Below are 27485 nucleotides of genomic sequence, written 5' to 3'. Positions count from 1 at the left end.
ACTCTATTATATAACTGTTGACCAGATTTGAACTTTGGTCGTCCACATTTCAAACCACATAATCCACTGAACAGCCATGAGGGGATTTTGGGTCCGTGGGTGTTATTTAGATTTAGACTTCTGGCACAGCTGACCTTTTTTTAAATAATCACTTCATTGTACACTGGAGATTTGTGTCTGAATGTGTTCATTAATAAAAAGCTTGTATTACTGTGAGAATGCATCAACCTTATGTGGATGTCATATGTCAAAAGCCACAAATAAAACAGGATGGCAAAGTAAAAGTAAACTAACTGGAATCTGTCACATAAAACTATTAAGTCCAGTTTGGCAAAAACGACAATCTGGCTTCATTAAAGCAGGTGTGGCTTTTATAACTATCATAGAGTTGGTATTCATCTGTAAGTTCCCACGAGTGCTGGAGCCACAGATACAAATGCTACATCCATTTTGTTAGATACAAGTTTATTTAAATTTCTTGCAATCACAAAATCCTACACACCAGAATAGGTTCAGTTGCTCTTATTTCTTTCAGTCAGTTTTCTAAACTTTTGGATTCAGTTTAAAAAAAAAAAATCTTTATGTGTTACACATGGTCAGATGAACACAAGTTAAACCACATCATCTGATCTGTCTGCTATCAGTAACTTAACATGCACTTTATTCCACTAACAACATCTAAAAGAGCGTACTTTTTTTATTGTTCTTGCATTTTCAAGTATTAAGAAAATATTATTATCCAGCTTCTTATTCTCAGTCGTTTACGGATGGCTGATGTTGCTGGTTTTTCTCCAGCTGATGTCAGACGTTACTTCCTCAGGCCACGCTTGCTCCTGCCACCCTTTGAACTGAGAATAAATAAAAGTCAGCAGAGAATCATCACATCAGCGAGCACACAGGCTAGCTTTTTGGTGGTCATCTGTAGTGCTTGTTGAACCTTGTATTCACTCCCACTGGTCGTATATCTGTTTGTGAAAACCTGAATGCAAGGCTGAGTGGCTGCATTCCTTGTGAGCTGACCCTTGAATTGATCTTTAGAAATGTATTTCATTCTACTGATGCAAATAAGTCACTGCGGCTGCATTTGAAATTTAAATTATTTTAGGTAAATTTTCTGTCTTAGGGCTTACCTGTGTCTTTTCTAACATTTGAACTTCATGTCACTGACTTTTTACATCACATTTCTTTGTCTTGCTAAAATCTTGGGTTGCTTTTTCTGAAGTAACTCGAGTCAATATCCATTTGCACTGTTAAGCAGTAATTGCATTAAGATCAGTTTTGCAGCATTTCACTGAATCTGAATAGAGAGTGTAGCCCTGTGCACTTCAGGATTCATTCTTCTACCTTTATCAGCAGTTAAAACATCAATTGCAGCTAGTGACCTAGTTCCAGTAACAGGCATACACACTTGTGCCATAACTTTGCCTCCTCCGTGTTTAATAGACGATGCGATATACTTCAGAACAGAGCTTCTACTTACTTTTCCTCTCCATCATACTGGTAGAAGTTACTCCTGGTTTTATCTGTCTAAAGATTTTTTCCAGAACTGTTCAGACTCTTTTAGATGTTTTCTGGCCAAGCTAGGAACTCATACCTATTGTGTGGCTGCTGTTCCTGCTCTTGATTGTAATCAGTGGTTTGCACCTTAAATCCTTTTTATGGCCATTTATGACTGTCTCTTGAAAGTATATCTTGACAATTATACTACAACCTCTTAGAGAGTTTTCTTGACTGGGTCTGATGTTGAAAAATATTTTTTCTCTTAACCATGGAAATAATTCTGTCATCATGCTCTTTAGTTGTCTTGTGTGGTCATTGAGACTTTTTAGTGTTGGTGAGCTGGCCAGTGCATTCCTTCTTTTTAAGAACCAGATTGTTAATGAGGCCATTCCAAAGGGTTTTGATGCTGTCTCTCAGATTAATAATGGCCTCGCTCACTTGCATGAACATGTCTTTGGAACTAATTTTAAATAAAAAGTGAATAGATACTAAATGCAAATTTTACATTAGGAATAAACTCTTTTATATGTTTAAGATGTCAAGAAAAACAAGGGAAGAGGCCTTATCTAGCCATGAAACCATTTATCAGAAAATTACTTTTGAGCCTTTAGAAATGGGTGACTGTAGAAAAAGTCATTTTTGCAATGCAGTGCAATATTTTGTTAAATCTCAATGTACATAGATAAAATTGCAAAATTACTAAAAAAAAAAAAAAAGGTCAAAATACTTACAGACCCATGTCAAATGTTTGTGCCTGTGGCTTCCACAAACTTGATGCCACACTGGGTGCATTTCAGTAGCTTACAAGGGTTATGTTTTCATTATCATTTGAATTATTTTCAGAATATGGTGAGTTAAAATACTTTAGTGAAAGGTTTTTAGTGATTAAAATTTTTGAATAAAAAATAAACAGTGTGCGTATTTTTGTGCATATGATCTGAATATAGAATTACCATGACTCTACTCATTTGTGTTGGAGAACACACTACAAAAGCAGCCCTCAGATACTGGAGTGACTCAAAGCTTTTTAATAGCTGTATAATGGGATGTGCTAACCAATAACTGCCTACTATGTTTATCTGTTGTTGCTACACAAGTCCGTGTCCCCTGTACCTTTATAACCTATGGAGGTTTTTATAAATTCAGATTTATTTCAGTCTGATAAAGTTTTTCTCTTATTGACTCAGGTGTGTTCCTGCTTTGCATATTCTGAATGAAAACCAGTATTAGAACTTTTTAGTTTTTATTCAGCCCTTCACTATATTTATTGTAAAGCCTACATGGCGTCAGCTGGAAAAATATGCATGGTCTTAATTTGGGTGTGTATGTGTCCTTCAGACATGCCAGCATACACTTTTCCCAGTCCTGTTTGACTGGATATATTCAGGAAATTTTAGCCCTACTATAGGGGTTGCCAAGACAAACAGTTACTTCTTCTACTGTTTCAAAAGAATGGAGACCATTGTTGTTAGAAAGCAGGGGGGGGGGGGAGAAGGTGAAATGAGAGGAGGTGGGAACCTTTTATTGATAAGTTTCATTACTACTTTCTCCTCTTACTTTGCTGTAGTTCTACATTTCTACCCAGCTTTGCAGTCTTTAGTCCATGCTATATGTTAGAAAGCAAATAAAATCCTAATTTTTGTACATTACCTTTGCTACTCAATGTCAACAGAAACCACAGCAGAATAGACTTACATTTTCTGATGATCACTGACACGATTTCTCAGCACCGTGACCTGAGAAAACAGTAGTTTAACAGTTCATTGATATCTATACTGTGAAAAACCAACATGTTGACTTCTTAGCATTTGCTTTACTATATAAAAATCATCACATCTTCATAAAAACCGTGCAACTAGGAAAACATGAAAGAAAATCAAACTACAATTTTTTTTCAAGAGTAACTGTGGAGGTTAAATTTAAACCAGTCAGACATAACATTATGACCACCTAGCTGATGTTTTGCGGATCCCCCTTTTGCTGGCAAAACAGCCCTGAACCATGGAGGCATGGTATCTACTAGACCCTTGAAGGTGTGCTATGGTATCTGACACCAAGATGTTAAAAACAGATCCTTTAAGCCCTGTAAGCGGCAAGGCAGGGCCTCCATGGATTGTACTTGTTTATCCAGCAGGACCCAAGGATTCCAAGCAGGTATCACTGGTGTCTTGCTGCCAGTTGTAAAAGGAAACATGATCCATCCGACCAGGCCACATTCTTCCATTGCTCCGTGGTCCAGTTCTGATCCTCATGTGCCCATTTTTAGCACTTTCTGCCATGGTCCTGGGTCATGTGACCCAGTATTCTGAGGTTCTTGATGTTTTTGTTGTTATTTTCATTTATCTAGTTACATTCTGTCATGCCTAGTTTACAGTTTTAGTTCATGATTTATCAAGCTCCCCATTTGTCTCATCCCTGTGTGAAGTTTTCTGTGTCAGATTGTCAGGTTAAGTCTTCGTGTGTTTATCTGTCATGTTTCATGTCCAAGTTTTCTTTGTTTGTCAAATTCGAGTCATGTCTGGGTCTTGTTATGTTTCCCGTTTTATTTTGAAAGAGCCTTGTGTTTTTTGTTCATTGTATTTAGTTTCACGCCCCCTGTCCTGTCATTGTGTTAATTGTTGTCAGTTGTTTTCCCCATGTGATTCCTCTTCCCTTGATCATTCCTTATGTGTACTTAGTCTGTGTGTTTCTGCTCAGTCAGTGTCAGATCATCTGTTATCCTCATCTCATATTTTTGTAGTTTCCCTTATTGTGACACTGTGTTTCATACAGTGTTGCCAACTCCTCAGTAAGGAAAATCGCTATTGGCTGTCCTAAAAGTCGCTAGAAGTTGCTAAATGACGTCATCGCCTAATTTGCATATTTGGTCATGCTAATCTAATTGTAACCTATGTTGTTGGAGAGAGAAATAACATCGTGGAAGAGACATAAAGTGAGTAAAAAACGTCCTAAATGCATTTAGAGTTTATTTAGAACTACAAATTAAATTTCTTTTAGCAATTATTGTTTTTTCTTAATGTCACAATTCCAACCCTGCTCCTTTACCCGGGCTTGGACCGGCAAGTGACCCGAAATAGGCACTCTGGTGGAGTTACTTTGTGTGTGTGTGTTTATAAATAGTTTTAAACCTTGTGATCCACAAAACAGCATAAGAGTAAAAGAGTAAAAGAAGAACTGACTGCATTACAGCACCCGCTGCTTGTTCAGAGTAAAAGAGATACGCGCTTTCACGTCTTTTTTTAAAAAAAAGTCGCTAAGGGGTCTGAAAACTCGCTAAATATAGCGACAAAGTCGCTAAGTTGGCAACACTGGTTTCATAGCCCGCTTAGTTACTCTGTGTTTATAGTTTTTGTCATGCCATCAGCCGCAATAAAGGTTCGCTTTATTTTTGGAAACCTAGTTCTGTCTCCACCGTGTCTGCTCTTGGGTCTACCTCTTCTGCGCATCCCGCCGTTACACTTTCAGTGGTGCAAAGGCACCAGTAGGGGCAATAAGAATTACCATTAGCTTTGTTGGCAATTTGAGTTACAGTAAATCAAATCAAATCAAATCACTTTTATTGTCACATCACATGTGCAGGTACATTGGTACAGCACATGTGAGTGAAATTCTTGTGTGCGAGCTTCACAAGCAACAGAGTTGTGCAAAATACAATAATGTAAACAGTAGCACATCTGTTGGACCTCAACACAAGGGTCAGCCTTCTTTCCCTATGTGCATCAATGAGCCTTGGCCATCCATGCTACTGGTTCACCACTGTTCCTTGTTTGGACCACTTGCTCTGACCCAGTCATCTCCATCCATCTATTCACTAACGCTTATCAGCATCATGGGGCGAGGGCTAAAGCCTGTCTCAGCTACTAGAGGGCAGATATACCCCGGGAATCTCTTGCAGGGCTAACACAGAAAGACAGACAAGCATTAAAACATCTGGACTTCTTTAAGTTTATTGAAGACGTTTCACCTCTCATCTGAGAAGCTTCTTCAGTTCTAAGAGCAATTGGTGGAGAATCTCAAATTTTTAAGTCTTATTGGGAGTGTCCCAAAGAGGGTCGTGGACCCTCCTATTGTTCCTCTGCCTAATCCACGAGCCAAGCTGTGAAAACAGGTGTGGGTCACAATCACCAAAACCTTGGTTAGTTGAGTACTATATCCCTTCTATTTTGGATCTTTGGCTGAGTTCCACTCATTATATATAAGAAAACAGTTGTGACTCATTGCAATGGGTGTTCCCAGGCACCACACTTTCATGTTTTGTTTTCACCTTGGCCTGAATCTGTCCACTCAGAGGAAATCTTTGGCTGCAACAGCAAGAATCTGTTGACATTTTACCTCGTACTTCTGCTTTGTGCATTTTTGCTGAAGTTCAAATTTCTCGGCCTCTAGTTGGCGCAACCAGTCCCAAAGATCCTTAGCCTTTTCTCTGTAGAGAAAATGTTATGACAGTTTACTGTATAATGATCAGATGATGAATAAAGATAATTTTTATGTACATGACAGATATTTTGAATAAATCAAGAGAAAGTAAAGTGTTTTAGTAACAGTGTCCTTTTACCTGAGTTTGTCCTCTTTCAAATGATCAATATTTAATTCTTTGCGTCGATCATTCAGGATCTTTCTCTTCTTTTCTCTTTCTGTTGGTTTTTTTGTCCCACTCTGTGTTTGCTGGAAAGGAAACAAGCACAAGCGGAAATGCACTTTTACATGTACTTTATAGTAAGATGCTTTAATGGTAAACTAGATTGTTACCCTGTATCCAGTGAAAGTCAGGTTGGACAGAATCATCTTCTTCCTTGCATCGTCATCTGCTCTCTTCTTGGCTTCTTCTTCTTCTTTTCTGGCTTTCTCTTCCTGTTGAAATGATGTAGAGTACCTTTGATTTTTCACACTATTTTGACTGCTGGCAGTGTCTGAATTTGCACAAATTGAATACAATTCCTAGGTACAACTGTGGATTCTTAGACAACTTAAACATGTAGGAAATATCTGTTATGTTCTGAAAATGTTACTCTGTAGTAACTACACTTACTGCTAGTTTGTTCTGCCGTTCTCTTTCTCTCTCTGCTCTGATCTTCATCTGCTCTGCTCTCTCAGACCTGCGTTTCTCCTGATATTGAAAAGGAAGGACATTTTTAGTTGAAACGTAACACAATCAAATGGTTGTTGAAACTATCAAAAGAAAAAAATAACATACAATACGCTGCGTGAGGCCAATAAGCTCTTCTTCCTCCTTCTTACGCTTCTCAAAGTGAGCTTCAATCAAAGTCTGGAGCTCAGTCAGGTCTTTTTCCATTCGTTTCCTTTGAATGTCCTGAAAACATCAAGCTCATATTTTATTTAAACAACAAAGGACTATAGTTTACGAGTGTTTGGATTATTTGTTCATTTTAGTTGGCCCTAAAATTAACTTACGTCAAAGTCCACTTTTTCTCCATCTGGGATCTTGGGAGCTGCCAAGCCAGGCACAAAATTTGGCCTAAGGAAAACAAGAATAAAAAATGTACCTAAGTATGTATTTTATTGGAAATTGTATTGTGTTTGACTTATAAAAATATTTTAAAACTTTTCTTACCTTTGCTTGGGCTTTGCATCATCTGTGTATCCGCAATAAAAAAAATCAAAGCATTTAGTAAATTAAATTAAAGCACTGAGAAATATTAGAACACTTATCCTTTGACACACAGTAGTTCCTGTGTTTTGTAAATAACCCTTCCGTACCTCCTTCATTTTCCTCTGTGGCATCTTCTGAAAGATGATATGCAATGTCAATACTGATTAAAGAAACAAAAAGCTCACAGCTTAAAGCATAAAGCTATGAAAGTTGAAATCCTAATAATGAGACGCAACCTACACAAAATCTTCATGCAACAAAAACATTAGTCACTGTCACTTTAGTCACTAAGTGGCTGTCAGTGATGATGGCGTTGGAATGACCCTAAGGCTCGTAAAGCACTTAGTATATGAGTCCGTTAAGAGGAACGTCTCCCAAAGAGATGATAGATATAAAGGGCCATGCAGTCATACAAGCGTTTCTTGTCCAGTTTAGAACATGCTACTTTAGATTATCTTGAAAGACAACTTCATGTCTCTACTAGTCTCTGTCCATACAAAGAATGTTTATCTATCGATGCAACATTTTGAGTTAACACTTAAAATGTATAACTTTACTTACAAACTACTTGCGCTTATAAAATATACACCTAAAGAAAAGAAACATATTTTCTGTGGTTCAGGTGCATTCTCAACTATAAAACTTTAGTTTAGTGAAAATTGTAAAAAATAATAACATTTAATGTTTTTACACATTATTTTCCTTTTACCTGACTTTTGGAATTCCTTCTTTTCCATCATAGATGAAAAGTTTGTTATTTAGAGCCCATCTGGATAAGCCCTTCAAACTACATAACAGAAATGCTATAAGCTAGTTTTCAGACTTTTTTCCTTAGATGGAGCCCTTCTGTCAAGTCTAGGCTTGAATCTAAAAGTGACACGACTTTGCAATAATGGTCCCATGGCTTTGTAATACGTTACCTGAAAATGTAAGAAGAAAATCTGATTATTTTAAATCACTTCATTTTTTAATAGAGTTAAAGTTCTTTTTATGATGCTGTCTTCTGTCTTATAGTTGTGTTATATTTTTTATATTTGCTTGACTGTATTATGTTAATATTAAAATTAAAATACTAGCTTTTTTGGATAGTGTTCCAGACAATACAAGTGGCTTTAGTCATAACACTCCTGTATTTACAAATTCCTTTTAAACCAAAGATAAAAAATATCAATAAAGTGGGGAAATTACTTTTTGGCTTTTTCGACCAGCTTCCCTGTTTTCAGAGTACTTTAAATTCTGCTTTTTCGTTTTGTTTTGTTTTTGGGGATTTTTTTTTTTTTTTCCTATCCTCACCGCACGTCTGTAGGGAGAATCATTCCATCAAACATTTGTGGGCACAAATGGAAACTCAGCCTCCTGAAAAGAAGGTAAGTCAAACCAGCATTCGGGAGGTCCTCTAACAGGAATAAAACCGAACGTGTGTATTGTGCTCCTGCTGCTACCTTCCCCAAGGGCTTCTACTGAGAACATAGCCTGACCTACATTACTCACTAACAGCTACTGTTATCTCCATAGAGGGAGACAGGTGCTGCTTGGTTTCAGCCAATCTTCACATGGGCTTGGTTGGACAGCCCCACAAAGGAGACAGAAATAGAGGTATGATCCTTTGTCTCTGCAATGGTGACCCACTGCACCATTTGACTGGAAAGGACAGATCCACTGGGATGTTTATAAAAGGTGAACTATCTCACATCTCAGACCGAGAGGACTGACTCAGAGGACAAAGGTCAATCTGGCATAAAAGCTACAGAATAGCAGCCATCTCTACAGTGGCAACTTGTTTTGCACATATTCAACTCTGTATATTTTATATATTTTATTATTATTATTATTATTATTATTTTTTACTATTTAATTTGTAAAAATGTGTATACACACACACACACACACACACACACACACACACACACGTAGGAAAATATTTAGTATACACATCCAGAAATGCATACACTATTATATATTGTACATATATTTATTAGTTTCAGGTTGGCCATTCTTGTATTTTGCTCGTTTGTGTTGTTGTGTTTGCACATCTCTGTTGCTTGTGGGGCTCGCACACAAGAATTTCACTCGCATGTGCTGTGCCAGTGTGCCTGCACATGTGATGTGACAATAAAAAGTGATTTGATTTGATTTGATTTGAAGATGCCAAAAATACAGTGGGCTGTGCAGTGAAGCCAGCAGCTTAGCAGATGCACTGTGTTAAGTAATGATGAATGTTTAAATGGAAGAGTGGAAAGCAACAAAGTGGCAGACAAAAGAAAAAAAGCAAAATTTTGCATTGTTGTCATAGATATTGTTTGTATAAACAAACAATAATATATTCATCTCTTTCACAATGTAAAGAGCAAAGGTCAGCGAAAAGCAATGAACTTTGGCAAATTAAATATGGGTGAGGCATTTCTACTGTAGCTGGATTTATGTAATGCATGCAGACATGCAGCTGCATGAATCTGCAGCTTGTAAACTAGAGTGCAAACAGAAACAGTCAAAAACTTATCTAGCCCATGCATGGGTTAGGAGAACTGACAAAATGACTCACGTTGTCCTCTGAAAAAATAAAAAAACAGACCAAAATTTTATTTTGTTTCACTTTTTAATTCCATTTGCGCTGGCATAACTTTGCGAACGTCAATCTTGTTTCTACAGAAAATAATTCAGTACTTACTCGTATTCGGCATCCTCTGTGTCTGACATGTTTAGGATGCAGTTCCTGTAAATGCGAATATACATAGAAGCCAAGTTAATAACTTGGCTTCTACAGACTGAGAGAAACCCAAAATCTAACAAAAAAGTATAAAATAGTTACAGATTTTGTTAGATTGTTTAAAAAGACAGAACAGAAGCATGCAGACTTACCCAGCTCGTGCAGTGTGGCTCAATGGGGAATTGTATACTGTGTCCTTCACTGTGGGCTATAAGCTTTTAAACCCAGTAGTGGATCACATGGCGGCAAGCTGCCCATGTCTACAATGGGTGGGCACATACCTGCAAACAGATGGCAGATAACATCTACTAGAATGGGAAAACATGTATTCTCTATGGACTTGCCTTGACTATTTTTACTCTGTAAAACCTCCGCCAAACAGCACAGGATTATTGCTCTCTGAAGGTTTCAGTTTCTCATGAGTTAGGTTACCTATAATACTTATAAAAATATTTCTGTCTGCACACAAATACATTCTTGCATGGCTCAAGCTCTCCTGATATTTGCTTTCACTTCCTATTAGGATTCTGAAGATGGGTATGACATTTCTACAAGGTTTGCCTGCAGTTTTGTTATACAGTGAAGTAACTGCATTTTTCCCACAGCAGAATACCAAAAACAATACTCACATAAAATTCACACCCTTTTTCAGACTCCAGCCTGTGTTTATTGTCTTTGATCATAAACTCTGCCCTCAGTCCTTACATGCAAAAACATGCTACCAACAACATCATTTATGACCGTGCCAAGTCTTTTGATACTCCCGGTGTTTTTGGTAATGTATTTGACCCCACAATCAGGAGATTAGTCTTGACAGCTGAAGCCAAAACTTTCTTTGCAAAGGTTATTCAATGGGAGTTCCTCCTCCACCGTAACTCTTTTCAGGTTGGCTGTGTTTTCTCACATGTCAGTCACGTCTTGTCAAAAGTACAGTCAGTTAAATTTTTTGCAAATATTCTATTCATCTATATGTATCATTATTTATTAATAACTTCACATAGTTTACTTGTCAAAAAAAAGTACTATGAGCTTATATAGGACCACTGAAAAAGAACATTGCTCTTTACAGGAAATTGTAAAAACTATTCCTTTACAGCACCGAGTGAACCTCTTGACATGTTTCTAATATGAAACTGATGCCCGATGAATTATGGCATTTTATCATAATTTTCTTTTTCTTTCTTTATTGCTTTTTTATGTGAACTATTTACACAGAGTGACATCATAGATCAGATAATTTTATATTTATGTTTTACTTTTTTTGTATTTTTGTGTGCATGCACATTATTGTGTTTGTGTTACTCATTCACAGAGTCAGAATCAGTTTAGTCGAGGAATTTACTGTCAATGTGATTTCCTAACAGGCTCAATGATGCAACCCTGTGTACCCATAAGCACTGTGTGGACCAGGGTAAATAACATGCTGTCTTGTTTCAGTCTCATTTGAGATGAACGTTTGTTAAGGATTTGTCCACTAAAAAAATAAGCATACAAAAAAAAGCTGGTCACATTTTCACATTTTGTACGTGTCATATCATTATTTTGATTTTCTTTGATTCAAAAACTATTTTGCCATACGCATAAAGAACGAGGCTAAAGCTCACAAATATAAAGGTGGATGTTGACCTTTTTTTTTTATCATTCATTTTTCTTTTTTGAAAGTTTTCTTTTTACAAAGTAAAGGCATCTATTCCTCTGCTTTCCATGTAATACAACCGTGATGCAAACCACAGGTTACAACACTATCATGTTAATAAAGATATGTTCTGTGGAGAGATCTCTAACATTGTTATAGTACATAGGTTCTCAACCACCCCCAAATTTCATCAGAGCACCCCTAAAAATAGCTATATTAATAGCACTAATAATAGCATATTTTAGAATTATTTTCTGGAATTATCTTCAGTGTTATATTTTCCAAACGTGTATGTTTACATCAGGTTGAAAACAAGTTTTATGTCCAGTGTTGTTGATGTCATGATGTTATAGTGCACTCACACAGAGACGTTGTTGCTTTGTCATTAATAGACTAAGTAAGACGTTTGTTCCTGTGGCAGAAAGAAGATGTTCAAACTGTAAAGTTCAAACTGTTCTGATAATGCAGGGACAACGCTGTGACTTGTGAAGTGTCTGTGTAACCGGTGTGTTCCTGCGTTATGTCTGACAATGAAAGGTAAAAGAAACAAAGACCTCCAAGTCATTAACTTGCCCACCCCAGCCCCTGCAACCAAATGGAAACAGTAGGGAAGAGGGTTATTCAAGTCACCACAACTTCCAAGCTAGCAAGAATTATCTGTTCATGCTATTAACTGTGTCTATAACACATATGTGGCACACACGTACCACACATTTACAGTATCTACCAAAGAGAGGCACAATGATGGCAATATCTGAACTAAAAACACAATCAGAAACATCAGGGTGGCTAAATATACAGTATATGTGTGTTGTACAATATTGGGAAAGAAATGACACCAATTTCTCCCACAGGGGAATTGTAGAAAAGGGGAAAGGCCAAAGGGGTACCGCGTATTTATAGGGTTGCACCAAAGAAGAAGAAGAAGGATGAGAAATGAGAGAAAACTGGAAGATTAGATTGTAATCTGTGATTATTCACTCTGAATCCTTCCTAGACACTACAATCGCTCATCCAGCATTGTAATGTGTATCCAACTGAACTGAGGTTTGGGAATGTGAAAAGGGTTACAGTTTTTTTTAATTGGTTTGGTACTATTTTCACAACTAAAGTGTGCATTTTCAAATCTCTCAGTACAAAACTCACATTTGATCACATTTGTAACACCACTAGTCATTCTTTCAAATCTGATGTCATGAGTTCATTGTATTTGCACAAATTTTCATTCCACTTAATCATTGTTGCAGAACATATGATCATTGTGATATATTCTGAGAACATTTGCTTTACTCACCCAAACAAAACAGTAAGATCTTTTTTCAACGTAGTACTTTTACCAATCATTTCATTCAGGAGCAAATAATACAAGGTAAGCGTTTCAAATTGTCCTTGGTGATGAATGAGTGTAACTGAACTGTAAAACTTTACACAGCAAATATTACACTTATGTTCAGGCATAACCAAAAAAAAAAAAAACAACACATACATATATATATAATATATACATATATATATATATATAATATATACATATATACACACACATATACACATATACACACACGAAAAAGGGAGAAAAAACAACAAGTCATTTACATAAGCACAATATATTTTTTATTTTATTTTTATCACTTTTACACAATTAATCAAGCCGGTTATTAACATTGGGCCATCATCAACATCACAATGCATGTCTTCGTTGTTCAGGCACCGTGGGAAAAATCTCCTGGCATGACGAATCCAGGCTTGACATTGCTCAGCAGTTATATCACCACAAGCTTCACACATGGCTTGAAGAAGGGAGACATGCTCATGGGGATGGCGATCATACACCTTCCACCTCCATGTAGAGAAGAATTCCTCAATTGGGTTGAGGAAAGGGGAATATGGTGGAAGATAGAGTGTCATGAAGCGAGGATGTGTTTGAAACCATTCCTGAACCAGCTGTGCATGGTGGAAGCTGACATTGTCCCACACAACAACATAGACAATGTCTTCTCCCTGACAGGCCTGCTCCAGTTCATTTAAAAAAAAAAAAAAACTATCAGGTGTTCAGTGTTGTATGACCCTAGAACTGGTCTACAGCCTACCACACCATCTTCAGATATAGCTGCACCCATTGAGATGTTTCCTCCACGTTGTCCAGGGACTTGGATGGTAGCCCTTTGTCCAATAAGGTTACGTCCTCTGCGTCTAGTTTTTGCCAGATTGAAACCGGCCTCATCAACAAAAATATACTTGTGATGATTCACAGCAGTGTCCAGCTCCATCACCCTCTAAAATGATAATTTAGTTAGTTTTTTTTTACAAATAATAGTTGTCAGTACTGTTACAGTAATTGCATGCCAGTTTAGTGTTGTACCTGAATATATTCTGAACACAGTTGTTTCACCCAGACATTGTTCCTCTCAAAAGGAACCAAGTAAATTTGTTTCATGGAAACCTGGTGCTTCTTCAAAAGCCGGGTAATCGTTGGAAGGCTAATTGATGGCACATTGGCAAAGGTGTCATTGTTGTTCTCAATAGCCTGTTTGATTTCAGACAGCCGTATGTCATTCCTTGCCCTGACCATTTCCACCACAGCCAACTCCTGCTGGTCAGTCAAAACACGTGGGCGACCACCAACAGGTTGTCTCCTGTTAATTCTGAGGACAATCATATACTGTCAATATTGAAGTATTACAAATTACATTACTGTAAACTGACAATTACATGTTGTTCATCTATACAATAGAGTACTATATTTTAGAAGTGAAGTTGCTATAGCAGACATACCAGTTTTCTTGGCGAAACGTTCTGATGATAGAGCTGAAAGTTGACCTTTGTAAATTAGGCTGTACCAACCTGGCAGCCTCAGCCATGGTAAAGCCTCTGTTAACCACATGGTCAACAATGATGGCCCGGACTTCATTAGAGATGATGGTGCGTTGTCTTCTGCCTACATTTCTCTGAAGACCACCTCTCTGTCGAGGAGCACCACCACCTCTTGCTCTTGCAGCAATGTGTAACTTACAAATGACCAGACAACAATCAGTCAAGTTGAAAATCCATGGACATAATGAAGGATTCATTAAACATTAAGATCAGTTGAATTAAATGATAGACAAATGTATTAAACTGAATAATAAGAGGTGCAAATCAAAAATTTGATAGTGATAACATTATGAAAGGCAGTAACTGTGAACAAAACATTTATTTAGATGAAACACTTATTTTGTGTAGTGAAAAGGATATTTTGTCATTATGTGTATTATACTGACACAATTGGAAATATGCTGAAATGTTTGAAAAACGTGCACTTTTGATGATCTGTTGTGACATAAGTACTAAGAGTTTTGAAAATGTACCAATTGCTTGTGAAAACTGCGCCAAACCAATAAAAAAAAAAACTGTAATTGCATATGCAAACAGCATATGCCATTAATATTAATTGCAAGGCACTGCTGTCATTCTGATCGAGAGCTGAGCCCCTCTACGTTTGAACCTAGAATCGCCTCTGTATAGTATGTAAAACAGATGTTCGTAAGCCATGTTAGGCTTTATTCGTTTTTGAAATCAAACTTGTTTTTCCTCCTTTTAGACGTCATATTACTTTCTAAATATTTGTTTAGCGGAATGGATCAAAAGCCGTCAAGTCACACCTTCTCTTCTTGACTTTATTGCTGAAAAACCCCGCCTTTCTGGCACCTGAGTCGACGATTAAAACAACACAGATAAGCCTTTAGGTTTATTCCTCGTAATTCCACTTATAAAATTCCCTTTAATTCCACGACACACAGACTCTTAACTCCAGCACGTTTTGTTTTTCTTACTGTACCACCGGCTATCACTGCAACTTTCACTTAATTGATAGCTTTTTCATCTGAACGTTTACTCGATGCATTCATTACCGAACCCACAATTATTCTCGTTGTTTGAAGTGAAGTCATAAGCAAATACTGCCACCGTGTGGTAAAACCAACATTTGCTGATATGGACCAGAGCACCAGTTTGCAATCTTTAGGAATTATTTTGAGCATCCTTGGTCATCAGTAACTAATGGGGGGCAATTTAGCAAAATACCAAACTTCCCCCCTTATTAGATCCAATCCAACAGCAGAAACTACCGTTTATTATGTTTCTTTATATGTCGGAAATATAAAGAAAGAAAAGTGACTGTCACACACTGGTCACCACTCAGTGCACCAGCTCACATGAAAATGATGGTTAAGAGGTTACAGGTGAAAGGTTCCGTGCACAGGTTGGGTCAACAACAACTTCAGCTGTTTTAAGTAGGCCTATTACCTGAGGGTTACAACCCACATGAACCCCCCTTTTCTTTTCCTGATGCATGCAGGGGAAAACAATTTTCTCTGCTTTTCATTTTGGAAACATATTCCTTCTTTCTGAGAGAAGTGAGACTGAAAGGAGACTATATTCTTCTGACTTGTGAAAACTTGCTTGGTGGGCATTTTAGTTAGAAGTTGTCCAAGACTAAACGGAAATTTGCAATACCGTGAAAAAGGTATTTCGTCTGTGAAGGTTCTCAGTCATCCACGTCGTCATATATTTCACATCGAGTCGATAAACATATTTTCAGAGATGGGTGTGGTCCCAGAACTTACAAGCACACTTGGCTAGTGTCGGCAAATGACAACGTGGTGTCTAGTCTATTGACCTATGCAGGGACATGTGCAAAATTCACTGCTCAATAAACGGCGGTGGTTTTCTTTTTTTCTTCTTTTTTTTTGGCTACACGGAGCATGCGCAGACTGCAATGACGCGGTCTATTTAAACTACTGGTCCCCAGCCCAGTGTTTAGCTCCAGTACCAGGTTCGTGTGGCGTTTTCATCGTCCACAAAAAGTCCAGTCATGTTGGACAGATGCGTTTTTAAGACAGTGGTGTTTTTCCATTGCTTCTGTGATTCTTCTCTGTTTCTCATCCTCGAGTGAGCTAAAACTGGAGTTTCCTGTCCTGGAGTCTTCATGGCAGACTGATTCTTCCCGCAGGGTTTTAGTCTTTGCTGGTTCACTTACCAAACTTACAGTAAGTATGTGCACTTTGTATGCTTCCTTAGCCTGCAAATTTCCAGTTGCTGTACTGTTGAGCACGTTTATCTCTTGGCAGGTAATTTTGTTTCGCGTGTGCAGCTGTACAGAACTGAATCTGTGTGCTTTTGAAGTAAAGTTTCATTTAAGCTATTTTATTACAAAGGATATGCTTCTGTGTCTTACACAAATAAACAAGAAACAGAGAAATCACTGAACACTTCTTCGAAACAAGATGACTCAGGGACGATGAGAATAGAGATGCTGTTTATTTCAGTGTTGAGGAAAGATACTGAGTATTTAAACGACTTGAATATGTGAAGTCACCAAGCATCCCTTATGCTTTGTGCTCAGAAATCTTTGGTATGCAAGTGATGGTGATTAGATGAAAGCCAGCTGTTTGTTAGCCAACTGTTTGTTAGCCAGCTGTTTGTTCGCCAGCTGTTTTACTGGTTTTGGCCTTTTGCAGCATCAAACATTTTCTTGCGGCCCTCCATGCCTGACATGGCCTCCACATTCTTCCTCCAGTCACTCACCTCCACTGTCTTCTCCTGCAGCACACACAGAATACATATGAGAGATATGATTTTTCACAGTTTGCCACTCATACTTGGCGAGAACATCAGCAGAAGACCTGATGTGCACATCTTGTGCACAAGGGGAGTAAATGATTATCTGTATTAATTTCTTTTTTTTGCCCAAAGCATCTCCTGTCAGTAGCTGTGTCTGTATATTTTACTTTTCTTTCTCATGACTTCACCTTTTCTGTGTCCTCCTTTTTGACGGATTTTAGGTTAGCTCGCAGATCCAAAGAGACCTTGTGTTTAGAGCCCAGTAGGGAGCGCAGGATGGCATCAGCAGAGACCCTCACCCTTCTCAGGTTAGGTCTCTTGAACTTCCCTCGCAAGTCCAATACCTTGATGTTCAGGTCTTTGATCTAGAGGTGATAATTTGACATAAACCCCTTACCTTTTATCTGAAGCCAAAATAAGATATTATAAAGTGACATACAGATATATATGTATCTATTTGATGTTGATATATACATTTATTTTAGTTTTTTTTTTTTTTTTTTTTTTAGTTTTGCTACAGTTGTGTTTTTTACCTCTCTGGTGTTATGCAAGACCTTGGCTTCAATATCATAGCGCTCCTCGTCCACCACATCTATTCTGGTATGCAGCTCCTCACATAATATCTGCAAAGTTAGATCATTTCCCCGTAATGTCCTGAGATGAATAGCTGAGTTCTTGACAGTGTAATTTCTGTAACCACACGTAACTTTAGTCTGTGGGTGGCAACAAAATGATGATGAATGTTAAATGGTACCCGTAGCTCTGCTAAGGAGAGGCCACCGGTCCGTATTGGAGGAGCTTTTTCCTCCAGAAACTTTGCCTTTTGCTCGTCTTTTTCTACAATCTCCTGCTCCAGTTCCTCCTTGGCCTTGGCTACCATCAAGCTCTGAAACACGATACACCAAGTAAATGTAATTATTTGATCGATCCTTCTGAGTGAGATATTATTGTGTGCCAAATGCTGCAGATTACTCACCTTCAGCATGAGCTTGCGAGAGGCTGAGATTTTAGATTTCCTCTGCAAAAAGCACAGTTTCTTTAATCATATTGTGGCATTTTATTAGTCTACAGTAATGCTGATTGAAGTGGCTGTTTTTGAAGCATTAGTAAGTGTAAATATATTTAGTTCAGTCTTACCTCTGGTCTGTTGGTTGAAACAGAAGGCCAACATTAGTGCTTTATTATTGATGACAGGAAATTCAATTCATTGTAATTCTTGACTGCTCCTGCCATGTTTAAATTATATTTCTACGGAAATTCTATTTACTGTTTGTAAATGATCCTCTCAATCGGCAATTAAAATAATAATAGAAACTCAATATACTTACGCTTTCTCAGGCATCTTGACTATTCAATTCCCCCTGGAAGACAAAAATAAAACTTTTTGTTTTTGAAGTGCTTGACAGTGGGAACCACTGAAAGACACAATGGGTGAGTCAATGGTATAGTGTTAAAAGACTTACCGGTAAAGTATACATTAGAGATATCCCAAGGCCTGTTATACCAGATTCTTTACGACAAGTGAGGTCGGTTATTCATGAAATTGATAACGGATGACAAAACTTTACTTTATCTAGCAATGTTTTTTTTATTTTATTAAATTTATCAGACATTGTTACTTTGTGCTCATTGAGCCTCCTGGATAAAATCATCTAGTTGCCTCTCAGTGCTGATAACAATGAAAGGGAAGTGATGGCAGACATGGAAAAGCATGCCAGGCCCTCGACATGGCAGCCACTCCTGATAGCATTTATTTCCCACTTTCCCCCTCACTGCTTTGTAGCATCAAGACACAAATATAGACTGGCTCTATAAATCTTAGAACATCCCAGACTTAAACTGCATGACTGATGTTCACCAAGTTATATGACACATATATTCTTTTTTCTCCATCGATGGTGTAACATATTGTGTTACAGTACTTTGTTGTTTTAATTTATAGCCATGCAGATATTTAGCTTATAGCCACATTAGACAAAACAAGCAGACACCCTTCATAATTTATTGTCTTGAAGTAAGCAGTTTGGCCTTTTCTTGCTTAAGGGAGTGAACTGAATCTAGTTGCGGATTACAGGTTTCTATTGAGCTACTGAACAGTGTTAGCAGATCAACAACTGGGAGTGCTTTGTTGTAATGCTTTAAAAAGAGCAATACATTTCCTGCTATTCAGGTTATTTACTGTTTGACATATTTGTTATTTTTATGGTTTATGAAAAACAATTTTAAATTCTTGCACAAGAAAAGAACTATCATGATTTGCTTTTCTTCCTGTAGGTAATTGAACTTTAAATCTTTGAATGTCAGACTACTGATCAAACTCAACCAAAAAAAGGAGTTGTCACCTTCGGTTCAGGTAACCTGTAATACATGTCGGTTTTTTTTTTTGTTTTTTTTTTTAAATTATTATTACTTTTTGCTATTTGCTGAAATAGACCAAAGTATTATCTGGAAAAAAAATATTATTTGATCTTTTCTTAAATACCAGCAGTTTATATATTGGTAATAAAATTATATATTGAAAATTAATATATTACAAAGTGAAAAAGAACAGGGAAAACTACACTGGCTAGTATTCTGTGTAGCAGGAAGACTATGCCATTACCTTTCTTTGCTGATGTTGTGGATGCAGACAAAGACGAAGTGATGGAGAGAAGAACAGTGAAACATTTATCTCCAGCTCCCTTTTGGCCCTCCTCTCTATCACAATAAGACTTAAATAGAAAAACACACACACACCATAAGAGGGGGTGGTCTCAAGATAATCGTGCCTGTGCTGCTTGTGTTGTGTTGACAGATCACCGCTTTTCTATTCTTCATAATAATATGTGTGAACTTTAATGTGTGGCAAAGTGGCATAAACAACATCATTCTGAATAATTTTTTCATCTTTAGTCTGTTTTTACAAAAGTAAATTATTTAAAATTCTAGGCGGGATCAGTTATTGTTTTCTTCTGACATTTGGTCAGAGTTTTGTGTATACCTCCTCATCACCTCAGTTAAATCAACTATAAAGCAGCCTACAGTCTGTCTTGTTAGTACAGATGATTTTCTGAGGTTTTCTGTGGCTGTTGAAAGAGATACTGGAGACTTGCCATGTCCCCTTTGAGACTGAAGGGCCCCATTGGTCTGATTAGGATAATGGCTGCAGACAACATTAAGCCCTTGGTTTTAAGACAGGAATGCAGTTTCCAGTGTTCATTTGGCCACGGCCTCACAACTAAACATAGACAAATTGCAACACCGTGTGATGCTGCCACTCTTTGATACTGGGTCTCGGTCTGCAATTGTGTGCATGCTTTGCATTTGGGGGTTTGTGTGCTCCAAGCAAAATAAAAACACAGATGAATATGGCTGTCTTTGTGAACACACATTTGTGTGCTCAGTTTACACTCACAAGGACAGTAAGTCCTTAAAGTAATCCATGAAATTATTTGTGTCTGGGCGATGTTTGTGTTACCGACATACTCTCCACTTAGTACAACAAACATGAAAGTCCAGTTTGAAAGTCAGTCATGTACATAATAGCCTAACAAAGTCCTAATTTGATACAGCAGCTTTGATCTAGAGTTCACACAGAGAGCCGGATATAACCATCCACAGAGCCTAAAACATGTGGCTGTAAATTTGCTAAAGCCTAGATCTGCTGGATAACGGGCACCACCTGTTGGTCGCATGTGACCAGAAGTGGGGCACTATATTGTTTCCATATATGCTGTCAATATCAGAAACTGCAGCAGCCAGAAAGGATAGAGGGTGGTTGCCATGAGTTTGCAGTATAGTCAGTCAAATGGCTACGCGCCTGTCCAGTGGACATCCTGACTGCTGGAACACAAACAGTTATTTGACAAAGTAACTATGTTGAAGCTCTGTCAAGTATGGGACACAAACAGTCATCTTTAATCAGAAGACTCTTAAATTGATGGTTGTATTTGTTTGATGTGTTGCTTTTATAAAGGGGCAGATCAAAAGGCAAGACTGGGACTTGGGACAGCCCAGGCCTGTCACCCAGTGATGACTGAAAGCTGGGAAAACATTTAGTTTTTCAAAACTATAGCAAGAGTACAATGTGTTTGTACTCTTTCAGTTATAATTCAAGCTGTGTCTTATTATTATTTATTTATTATTTTTGAAGCAAGGATGTGAAATGGACTATGCAGGAAATAATCTTTTGCTCTCACTAAGTCAGGACTCAATCCCTGCATCTGATTTGAGTTGCCCTCCTAGCTCATGGCAGCTGATTCTGATTCCACAGCATATATGGCAGAATCGGCAGTCCTGTGAGTGTTTGTAGCACTGTTTCCAGGAAGCAGGAAGGATAAATACAGATGAAAAGGGATTATGTGGTGTACATTGCACTAGTCTCTGGGTGTTTTCTGGGTTTTGTTTTTTTTGTTGTTTTTTTTTTGTTTTTTTCTAAGACAAAAAACTTTAAAATGTCAACCGAATGATTCAGGTTTTATTACTGTGTATGTGGATAAACTGCCAGTACTTGTTCTGTAAAGTCTGATATGACATAGAACTGAGTGCCCTGTCACTGAGTGGTCACATGATGGCATATTCCCTTCTTTGCTCTTGGATTTTTAATGTGATATGGTAGTGTATAACAAGTACACCAACATTACGTCAATATATGGAGAAATTTAAAGACGGACCTATTGATAATTGAAAAATGCATCTTATTGTGATGGAGTGCTACTCTGTTGCTTTCTACAGAAACTGGCTTAAGGGGATCTGTGGGGTTTTCCTATTTAACACAAACTGCTGCACCATTAAAATCACAGACGAGGGATGTGTGATTGATAATGCTGTCGATTCAAAAAGCTTGAGTACTGACTCTTATCTGTATGTTACCACCCACATAAACATTGTTCCAAAATGGCACAAATCCCTACGGCAATGGCACTCCCAAACAACACATAACAAAACACTGGTTTTAAGAAACAGGACTGCAACTGCCACCAGACTGCCAAGAAAGAATGAAGGAGAGAATAAGTTCAGTCCATAGCAGACACCACAGGAAACCCTCAGCTGCAACTGGATCGCCTACACAATATTAGCCATAACATTCTGGTGACTAGTGCATATTTATGTAAGCATATCAACAAAATGAAAGAGTTGCGCTTTTCCCTGTAACACTTGATGTTTGCGTGACTTTCTGCTGTAGTTTTGTTGCCGATGTGACTCACACATCTGTGGTGGTGGTACAAATACCACCACCACAGCTGCATAGCGCTTTGGCCAGTGTGCCAACTCCTCGGTGCAGCCAGAGATGGGGCTGAATACTATGGCTCTGTTGTTCACCACAACAACTGGCATGTTGTTAAGTTAGATAATCATTTAGAAAGATTGTCAAGCACACTTGAGATCACATAAACATGCATGCTGATTTAATCAGATCTGAGTAGCAGATAAAAAAACAACAATGAAAAACTTTGCACTACGACAAGTAAGGAAAACTTTCAAACTTACTGTTTGCTTTTGCCATTAAATTTATTTTGTGTTAGAGCAAGAAATGCATTTCTTAAGATATTAATTATAACATTCGGCAGTAAGAAAAGCTTCAGCACCAATGTAACTGAGGCATGATTTAAGACTGTTTTCTCACAGTTGTCAGTGTATAATTTCTTCTTTTGTTCTTGTTGTCTATTATTTTTAGATGTTATTTAAATTTAGCACTCGATAAGCCAAGTTGCTTTTGTGTACATGTTCTAGTGCTGTTTAAGCCAAATTGTTAACTACTCAGTGAGTGCACACGAATTAGATGTCAGTGTAACATTTGTAGATGTGTTTGCTACACTTATGTCAATGTAGCAAATGTAATCAGGTAAATAGAATGCAATGATTTGCAAATCTCAAACTCACATTTTATTCACAACAGAAAATAAAAAACATAGCAAATGTGTAAACTGAGAAAATGTACAAATTTAAAATAAAATGTGGTCATTTTGAATCTGACAGCAAAAACATGTCACAGCCTTGTCCCAAGCAAGTTGTGACAGGGCCGTGTTTACCACGGTGTACCAACTCGTCTTCCTTTAACGGTCCATACAAGTCTGGAACTTGTTTCTGTAACCTCTGTATTTGCACTTCTTTGGATAATAGAGGTTTAACCTGCATTTGTGGATGACACAGTGAACTGTGTTGAGAGACGATGGTTTCTAGAGGTGTTCCTGAGTACATGCAGGCAATATCTATGACCGTTATGTTTTTAATGTCGTCCCGATGAGTTTACTGATGATCACATGATTCCAGTACTGATTTTCATTTTTGTCCCTTGGACACAGATTTCTTCAGATTCTCTCAATCTTTTGATGATGGTATATTACTTTCTGGTAAAATTTCAGAATGCTGATCATCAATTTGTGGATGCAGTGTTTTCCAGATTGTTGAATTTCTGTTCCTACTGCTTTGTGTTTTTTAGTCTTAGGTTTGCACTTCCTTTGCTGTCGTGATCCCAAATTATTTGAACGATGCTGCTGCCAGCAAATTCAAAATGAAAAAGTAAAATACCTCATTTTAAGCATGTAATGCCTTTTCTGTGTTCCATTGTGAATAAAATATAGATTTATGAGATTTGCAAATCACTTCTGTCCATCTTTATTTATAACACGTACACATCCCAACTTTTTTTGGACTTGGGGTTGTATACACTGGAGTCTAATGCAACATCAAGTAAGGAGCAGACTTTGCTTGGTGAATATTTTCAAAGAGCTGCTGATGTGTGCTTCTTTCATTTTTCATTGCCTGTAGCTAAAGTGAAAGGGCAAAGTGAAATAAGCTTCATGTTGACTGAGAGATCCCAGAAGCTGTGATATCGGAGCCCACCAGATGTCAGTCCCAGGTGAGCTAAGGCTTCAGGCTTTACTGGGAATGAGCAAGAGCGCCTGCACCCTGACCAAAGCCAAAACCCTTTGGACCAAAGTTCTTTGCATAGCAACCTGTAAAGGAAATTAAAATGAATGAGAAATCCTGTGCATAATTTGTATATAGAATATAGAACTAATGCTGGAATTATGAGCTTGATAAGGATATCAACATTTAAGCATATAAAATATTAACTATATACTGGGAAATTATAATTTTATTGCTGTTTGTCAAGGGTTTACTACGAATGCACTTAGACGTTTTTTTTAGAACTGAGAAAGGCCTATAGTGGACCATTTTGCAATGCATAAACGTGTTAGTGCTTTCTGATGGAAGACGGAAGGAATGTGTGGGAAAACATATTCTTAATTGTCTACTGAAATGTTCCTGTTATTAATGAATATCGCACAAAGTGTTGGATTGGCCTCATTGATCATTGAATATTGGATTGGCCTTACAGTCGTAAAATCAATTAGGCCTGTCATTAGAATTGGTGTTAATTTAAAAAAAAAAAAAAAAAAAAAAAAAAAAATGAATGCATAAATTTAATGAAATCTTGGTCAATGTGTCAGAGCTGCTGCCATTTGAGCATCTGTCTCAAGTAATTTGGCAGTGGACATGCAGTTCAACTCAAACATACCAGAGATATCATAGTGATTTTCAATGTTATTTTGTCTTTTTACTCAGTTGAGTGACTTTGAACAGACAGATGGGAAGTGTTTAATATGCTTTATTATTTTGTCAGTTATAAACGGACATGTCAGTTTATGTCTTTATTTGGTAATTAAAATATGGTAATATAATATAAATGTACTATACACTTATTACACAAGAAAAAATGGCATTTTCTATATTTAATCAGTTTGAACCCGGGGATATTTTTGTCTTTTAGATAATACTTTTATACACAAACCTTTACAGTAGATCTCCCCATCTCTATCAGCAAGGGTTGTGGACTCCAGTCCTTTTCCACATTTGGCACAGCGAAAACAGCTCTTATGCCATGACTGAAGAGACATGGAAGAAATGTTTTAAATCGTCATCTACTTTTATTTTGAAACAAGACTGCACATTGAGACTGCAGCTTTTCTCTTTCTTACATTGCCTCCCCCAATAACCTTCTCTGCTGCATACACTGTTTTCCCACAGCGTGGACACACATCTGAGCCTCCTGCTTTCTGGGCAAACTTGGAGGAGTTGGGGTTATTTGTGGGGTGATGAGGAGCTTGCCTGCCATTAGAAGAGAAAGAGGGAGGGGGGGGAAGCTTTTCATATGGAATTAAGAAAAAAAAAATCAATGTATTTCTTTCCTCGTACTCATCTGTCATTTAAGCTTTAAATACAGAACCTGAAGAGGTTTGGTGTGTTTTATTATATCATGTGGTAAATCAAACATACATAAAATATTATTCTTTGTTTTGATTATAGAGTTCTTTGTTATATATCTGAATGTTTCAGCAGTTAAAGAAAGGAGGAAGTTGTTTTTCTCACACTTCAGGCTTGATTCCAAGACCCTCTCCTGTATCCATACTCAGCGTGCCAGCTCCACCTCCGTAGCCATAGCCTTTTGGCCCATATTTCTTGCCATAGCAGGATTTGCAGTAGATCTCATCCACATGAACAGCCACAGTTGTGCTGTCCAAGTTTTTCTTACACACCACTTAAAACAGAGATAAAGGGAGAAAAACAAATATACACATAGTTTTCTTTCGTTAGTTCTCAAGCATCTACAGCACGAGCTTATCTTTCAAAAGCAGTCACCCACCACAAGCCGCCATTTTTTTTTAAAAACAGATGTTTAGCTGTGGCATACCCACAAAGTCTGTGTGACAGAAGGGAATGGTGTACACCACAGTGGCAGTCTCAGATAAATACTGCTCAGTGTTTGAGACTGAGTGTGTGTACCTTCCTTCGCCATAAAAGGAAGCCCAAGTATTTGTCACATGTTTGCAGTGGATCCAAATAAGGACTGAGATGTCTTAGTGAAAAGCTGTGGATGCTCACTTTACTCCTGTGATGCCAAATACTCTGCATTCCCGCCGGGCACTTCTTATGATTTAAAGAAGTTGTTGATCAAATGATTCGGATTACCTTAAGTTCTCAATACTTACTGCACAGAAAACAGGATTTATGCCAGCTCTTTCCCTCACACTGCACTTCCTCAGCAAAGTAGACAGGTTTCTGGCAGCAGCCACACTTATTTCCTCCCCCTAAAGGCATTCTGCAAACACACAGGAGAGCTGCTTATGTATATTTCTCATCCATTGTATATATAATGTTCAGATCATTCTTGGTCAGTAGACAGAGGCCTTCTGCAGCACTTGAGGCTAGATACAACAATTCCTATAAAAGGAGAAGCACCAGTTTTCTCTGATATATTGCTCTTTCTTCTGTTTTCCAGTTTAAGCCTGCTGGGTTGAGTGGATAACAGAAGGGCTGTTCAGACCTTATTGTAAAATGCAAAGTATCTTGCATTTTTTAGATAGCACTAAACCAGCTTACTCAGATAAAATGACGTGAGGCTCTGTATAAACACCACATCAATATCGCTCTGGGTTTCAAAAATTCAAAGCATTTTAATGGCAAACACACTATGTGACATTTCAGATATGCCTGGCTCGTGCTATCATACACAGAGAAATCAAATAATCTACTTTTAATTTGTTTTGTAGTCACAACAGCATTGTTAACAACTTTTGATGATCCAACATTGTTTTTTTTTTATGTATAGTTAATTATTTCTAATCACACATAAAATTGTCTCAAAAAATGAAAGTTTGTTTGAAGGTATTTTTAGATATTAAACAGCAGTTATTTCTTATTGGATGCCAGTGCTACTGATGCTCAGGAAAAGCCTCTTGACTATTTCTAAATTGTATGTCTACAGTGCTTCTTTTACGTTATTATATTTACTCCCAATTTAAAAAAACAAAAACAAAAAACCCCAAAACATTTCAATTTCAAGTAAAACTTCCATCGTGCATTTATTGCTTGCACAAAGTAAAGACAAATTTGTGCTGCAGCGTGAAATTGTATGATTAAGTGCTGAGATATAAAAAATTATTCAGATTTATCTTACCCGTAACAAGTCAAAGCGACGCTCCTCTCAGTGGGTGTTTGATGAAACAGTGAGACAGCTGAGCTGAGAAGAGACACTTGTTAGCAGAGAAACAGAGGGAGGCCCATGTTGAAGTGAGGGAGGAGCTGTGACAAAAAGACACGGAGGGAGAGAGATGCAGGGAGGAAGAGGAGGAGGAAGATAATGAGTAGTTATCGAGAGATGGGAGAGAGAAGGAATGAAGATTCACTGTCGTGGCATGTGTTTTATATTGTGTTCTTGAATCAAATTACTAAATGTCTGCAACTTGTAAGTTTGCACACTCGTTGTCCCAAGTGGTAAGAAGAGGTAAAAGGTTGAATTTTGAGAGCTTTGAGAATTGAAAACTGATGTAAATATTAGATAAACATCATTTAATGACTTATTTTTAAACACACACACACATGGTCAAAGCAACAGAGAGACAGGGCTTATATTGTTTGCACATGTGCAGAGGAGGAATAGTAGG

General features: G+C 37.6%; 4 protein-coding genes across 11 annotated transcripts in view; 1 reads left to right on the top strand and 3 right to left on the bottom strand.

The window, feature by feature from the left end:
• Positions 1-425: 425 nt before the first annotated feature.
• On the bottom strand, positions 426-7402 carry LOC146670434 (troponin T, cardiac muscle isoforms-like). The gene is made up of 10 exons (XM_085407350.1): positions 7219-7402; positions 7073-7094; positions 6913-6976; positions 6695-6811; positions 6530-6607; positions 6250-6351; positions 6056-6165; positions 5833-5923; positions 3196-3236; positions 426-848 (listed from the first exon to the last, which is right to left on the bottom strand). The coding sequence occupies exons 4-10, from the start codon at positions 6791-6793 to the stop codon at positions 809-811; spliced, it is 561 nt and encodes a 186-aa protein (XP_085263476.1). The 5' UTR covers positions 6794-6811; positions 6913-6976; positions 7073-7094; positions 7219-7402; the 3' UTR covers positions 426-808.
• An 8804-nt stretch (positions 7403-16206) lies between these two features.
• The window catches only part of nav1b (neuron navigator 1b), an 87122-nt gene continuing 75843 nt past the window's right edge, over positions 16207-27485 (top strand). For 3 of the 6 annotated variants that reach the window (XM_085407341.1, XM_085407340.1, XM_085407334.1), the window contains exons 1-2: positions 16208-16481; positions 17277-17363. The gene's annotated coding sequence lies outside the window, so the exon portion shown is untranslated. Of the gene's footprint in view, positions 16482-17264; positions 17364-27485 lie in introns of those variants that run through there. The other 3 variants (XM_085407342.1, XM_085407336.1, XM_085407337.1) reach the window with 3 other exon arrangements.
• LOC146670433 (troponin I, slow skeletal muscle-like) lies at positions 16738-18168 on the bottom strand. Its single transcript, XM_085407349.1, has 5 exons — positions 18032-18168; positions 17810-17941; positions 17589-17678; positions 17244-17420; positions 16738-17034 (listed from the first exon to the last, which is right to left on the bottom strand). Exons 1-5 carry the CDS (start codon positions 18038-18040, stop codon positions 16930-16932), a joined length of 513 nt encoding a protein of 170 aa, XP_085263475.1. The 5' UTR covers positions 18041-18168; the 3' UTR covers positions 16738-16929.
• On the bottom strand, positions 18384-27071 carry csrp1b (cysteine and glycine-rich protein 1b). 3 transcript variants are annotated; one of them, XR_014911786.1, is made up of 7 exons: positions 26999-27071; positions 26031-26140; positions 25413-25579; positions 25020-25184; positions 24833-24926; positions 19658-23993; positions 18384-18416 (listed from the first exon to the last, which is right to left on the bottom strand). XR_014911786.1 is itself a non-coding variant. In XM_085407346.1 (6 exons), the coding sequence occupies exons 2-6, from the start codon at positions 26137-26139 to the stop codon at positions 23917-23919; spliced, it is 579 nt and encodes a 192-aa protein (XP_085263472.1). In that variant the 5' UTR covers position 26140; positions 26999-27071; the 3' UTR covers positions 19817-23916. The 3 variants fall into 3 exon arrangements, 2 of the variants coding, with proteins under 2 accessions (XP_085263472.1, XP_085263473.1); XM_085407346.1 differs by lacking the exon at positions 18384-18416 and having other exon boundaries at positions 19817-23993; positions 25020-25149; positions 25411-25579; XM_085407347.1 differs by lacking the exons at positions 18384-18416; positions 26031-26140; positions 26999-27071 and adding an exon at positions 25685-25778 and having other exon boundaries at positions 19817-23993.

Source organism: Rhamphochromis longiceps, linkage group LG5 (genome assembly GCF_057381845.1).
Source record: "Rhamphochromis longiceps isolate RC_006_pf linkage group LG5, R_longiceps_female_GT1.1, whole genome shotgun sequence".
Taxonomy (NCBI): Eukaryota; Metazoa; Chordata; class Actinopteri; order Cichliformes; family Cichlidae; genus Rhamphochromis; species Rhamphochromis longiceps.
Note: the sequence above shows the minus strand (reverse complement) of the source record. Positions and strands in the feature narration are given on the sequence as shown.

What these genes read in the sequence shown, in the direction of transcription:
- csrp1b (XM_085407346.1), bottom strand. Translation starts at nt 26,139, where the DNA reads ATGCCTTTAGGGGGAGGAAATAAGTGTGGCTGCTGCCAGAAACCTGTC. An exon ending in AGGTTATTGGGGGAGGCAAT is followed by an intron (nt 24,927 to 25,019) that starts GTAAGAAAGAGA and finishes ATGTCTCTTCAG; the next exon opens with TCATGGCATAAGAGCTGTTT. An exon ending in TGGGGAGATCTACTGTAAAG is followed by an intron (nt 23,994 to 24,832) that starts GTTTGTGTATAA and finishes TTTCCTTTACAG; the next exon opens with GTTGCTATGCAAAGAACTTT.
- LOC146670433 (XM_085407349.1), bottom strand. An exon ending in TCTCCTTAGCAGAGCTACGG is followed by an intron (nt 17,679 to 17,809) that starts GTACCATTTAAC and finishes CTAACTTTGCAG; the next exon opens with ATATTATGTGAGGAGCTGCA. An exon ending in TCTTGCATAACACCAGAGAG is followed by an intron (nt 17,421 to 17,588) that starts GTAAAAAACACA and finishes TATCACCTCTAG; the next exon opens with ATCAAAGACCTGAACATCAA.
- LOC146670434 (XM_085407350.1), bottom strand. Translation starts at nt 6,793, where the DNA reads ATGGAAAAAGACCTGACTGAGCTCCAGACTTTGATTGAAGCTCACTTT. An exon ending in TTGGCCTCACGCAGCGTATT is followed by an intron (nt 6,608 to 6,694) that starts GTATGTTATTTT and finishes TTTCAATATCAG; the next exon opens with GAGAAACGCAGGTCTGAGAG. An exon ending in TGACTTTCACTGGATACAGG is followed by an intron (nt 6,166 to 6,249) that starts GTAACAATCTAG and finishes TTTCCTTTCCAG; the next exon opens with CAAACACAGAGTGGGACAAA.